General features: G+C 58.6%; 1 protein-coding gene across 1 annotated transcript in view; it reads left to right on the top strand.

Annotated features, from left to right (window-relative positions):
- Nucleotides 1-2,312, top strand: part of HBEGF (heparin-binding EGF-like growth factor) — a gene marked incomplete at its 5' end in the record, with an annotated part of 2,797 nt that extends 485 nt beyond the window's left edge. Inside the window, 2 exons of the mRNA XM_009577135.1 lie at nucleotides 1,950-2,105; nucleotides 2,219-2,312. Coding sequence (XP_009575430.1) covers nucleotides 1,950-2,105; nucleotides 2,219-2,291 — 229 coding nt within the window. The remainder of the gene's footprint in view (nucleotides 1-1,949; nucleotides 2,106-2,218) is intronic.
- Between the last annotated feature and the right edge of the window lie 1,025 nt (nucleotides 2,313-3,337).

Below are 3,337 nucleotides of genomic sequence, written 5' to 3'. Positions count from 1 at the left end.
AGAGCGGAGGAGATATTTTTAGTGCATGTTCCCTGTCCATGCAGGGATGGCTCTGACTTGGCCTCTTCCCTGTGCTTCTTGAGCAATGTCCATCCCCAACAAAAATCCGCCGTGGACTTAGACTCAGCATCCCTGCAGCGGTGGGGTTCAGAGGTCTTCTGCAGGTCTGGTTTGTGAGACCCCATCCTGACCCTGAGTCCCCCTGTCCCTCACTGCTGCCAGCCTTGGCTGAGAGCTCGGGGCTCCCGCGGCTGTCGGGCTATACTGGTGCAGGCAGGAGGAGCATTTCTGCCATGGCACCGGCAAGGCGGATTGGAGGTAGCACCTTTGGGGACAGTCTGCCAAAGCCATGCCCAAGCTGTCCCTTGGCCCTGATGAAGGACAGGGCTGTGTCCCTCCTACCCGCCTGGGATGCAGGTAGAGAGCAGGGACTAGACGAGGCAAGCAGAGGAGAAAGCGTTTGCCTGCTGCCAGGGCACCTGGATCCAGCACTGCTACCGCGGGAAATACCCAGGGGTGCACACTTGATCCCCGCTGACGTGGGCAGGGGTTGAGCTGGCAGATATATAAGAGGCTTTGTTCTTTGCTATCAATCCTCTGAGCCACGCAGCCCTGCGCCCGGAGCCTGGGGAAGATAATAGCTCCCTGGCTTATGGTGCCCACAAGATCTCGCACCCTGCAATCCGCAGGGATCAGGCTCCGCATAGCTCCTTGAACCGCTTAGTTTCTCTCTGCCTGGAAGCTGTTGTGAAGTTGGGCCCTTGTACAGGGGGCTCAGGACTGCCAGCAAGAGGAGATCTCTGCTAGCTCAGTTTGGGCTGGTGACCCAGCGCAATGTGGGGTGCAACACCCCCTGTGTTGGGGGTGCTTGGGACTGAGACAGCCAGGCATCCCCTGCCCAGCCTCCTGCCCTTCCCAGATGCCTGGGGCTGGGGGAGGACCTTGGACACGGGCAAGCAGGAGGAGTCTGGGGGCTGGCTGGGGCTCTCCAGCCTGGTGGCCCATCCCTGGGTGACACCTCTCCAGAGTCATCATGGTTTTTAGGAACAGCGGCCAACTGCCCCAGTCCCCTCCGATAATGAGGCCTCTTGTTGGCTGGTGTTACTCGGTTGTGGCTGCTCTTGGTGGCTGGCTGCCTGTGTCACAGGGTCTCCTGGATCGTTGCTTCCTTGGGCTGGTCCCCATGGCGCGGGGTGGGCTGAGGATGCTGCCAGGCTGAGTCCTGCACCTCTGCCTGTGCCCAGCCTTGCTGCCAGGGCTGGGAGGTGATGCGGGCATGTGGTGGTGTTGTGAGCCAGGCAGGAGGGCTGGGCTGAGACCCTGTCTTGGAGATAAGCTTGAGGGTCAGTGGCACTGGATATATATAGAGATATATATCTGGCTGCATCAGTGCGCTTTGACTCATGGGGAGGGTTGGCAGCCTCACAGCTCTGCTGGGGAGCGTTATTTCTGTTACGTGAGTAACCTCCTGAGTCTGCAGGGGGGTGGCACCTCTCTGGCTGGCAGGGTGTGCAGGGACATCCTGCTCCGAGGGAAGCGCTGAGCTCCGGTCTGGCTGCCTCTCCTGCTCCCTTGTGTGGGACTTCCCACTTCCAGAGGTGGTCTGGGCAGCCTGGCTCTGCCTGGGCAATTGGGAAGAGCACAGGCCCCAGTGCCTTCTACTGGGGTCAGCTCAACCTTTCTAGGAGTCTTCACTTGGTGCTTGGGGCAGGAGAAACTTAATTTACCAGTACCAGGGAGGTGATGGTGATGCCAGACCTCCCATCTCAGGGGAGGGGGACCAAGGGGAACGGGCAGGGTGCGGCTAAGGCTGAGCGAAGAGGCAGCTCCTTTCCATGGGGGTGTGAGGGACCCAATGACCTTCTGGGCTTGGTCACTGTGAACCCAATCACCCAATGACCTTCTGTGCTTGGTCACCACCAACCTTGAAGACTTTTCTTCTCACCCAGATGCCAGCCAGGATATCATGGAGAGAGATGCCACGGCCTCTCGCTGCCTGTGGAGCACCCCCCCAGCACATACGACCACACCACGGCCCTGGCCGTCATTGCTGTCGTCCTGTCCTCCCTGTGTCTCGTCATCATCGCAGCCCTGCTGATGCTCAGGTGAGTGGGACGGGGCTAAGCCATTGGATCCGCGTCCCTGGGAAGGAGGACGTGCAGGGGAGGGTGGCAGGGACGTCTCCATGCTCTGAGCATCTCTTTGCTTGGCCTCACAGGTGTCACAAGAGGGGTGTCTATGATGTAGAAAATGAAGAGAAAATCAAGCTGGGCATCACTGTGAATCACTGAGGATGCCGGGTGCTGGCGAGGTGAGCCCCTGGCTGGGCATGGGACAGCGGTGGGGCTGGTGGGCGTCTGGGGGCTCTGCTTGTTCACGCTGGTTGGGACTACTGTGTGGATCCCGTGCCAGAGCCAGGCAGGAGCTGAAGGCAGTTTGAGCCTGGAGAAGCAACTCGCTGGATTTGGCCCGAGAGCCTGGGCTGCCCCGTGGGGCCCCAGCCTTCTTTCCACCCCTTCCTGCTCAAGCCCTTGTCCCCTGACACCCCTGGCCACCACGACCTCCTCCTTTCTAATCTTGAGTCCCTGCTTTGCCCTGACGCTGCATGCTTTGGGGACGTTTGGCAGTGGTGAAGCTGCTTCTGTTTTTTTTTCCCACTTGTTCTGCTCCCTCTCTGACCCTCTGAGTCACTTCCCCTCCTTAGATATTGCCTCTATTTATATATATATAAAAAAAACCCCTTCCTTTCACTCCCACTCTGCTTATTACTTGCACCAATGTAATGCCTTGCAGCTGGGCACGGGGGGATCTTGCTGCCAGCCCCATGCGATGTTACTCCGGCTGGGCGGTGGGGTGTGCTCTGCCCCAGGGGTGGCCACGTGGCCATGGCCGGGTGCTGGAAAGCTTGCAGACTTCCTCTGATCTGGTCCAAGCCCTGACGTTAGATGTGCCCATACGTATTACAGCTACTTCTCTTTTTAAAAGAAGAAAAATCTTTGTTCTTTGTGAGGATGAAGTAATGCCTTCAAAGAATTTCTGTAACGTTGGTAACAGTGTTGGGGGTGGGATTTTTAGCTGTTTGTAGGAGTTGAATTTTGGGGAAGGGGATGCAGCACAAGGTTTACACCGCTGTCCCTTACGCCCTGGGGATTATTGGGGTGGATGTGTCCGGGGGGAAAGTGCTGTAGTCCCTGGAAGGGAAGCATGGTGGTCATGGGGTGGGATGCTTAGCCACTGCCCCCCCCGGCATCCTGGCTCCCATCCTCCCAGGTCCAGCCCTGCAAGGTGGCAAGTGGCTGCTGCTGCTGGGGCTTCGGTAGCCACGAGGGCTCTCCCG

Source organism: Fulmarus glacialis, unplaced genomic scaffold, assembly GCF_000690835.1.
Source record: "Fulmarus glacialis isolate BGI_N327 unplaced genomic scaffold, ASM69083v1 scaffold27294, whole genome shotgun sequence".
Taxonomy (NCBI): Eukaryota; Metazoa; Chordata; class Aves; order Procellariiformes; family Procellariidae; genus Fulmarus; species Fulmarus glacialis.
Note: the sequence above shows the minus strand (reverse complement) of the source record. Positions and strands in the feature narration are given on the sequence as shown.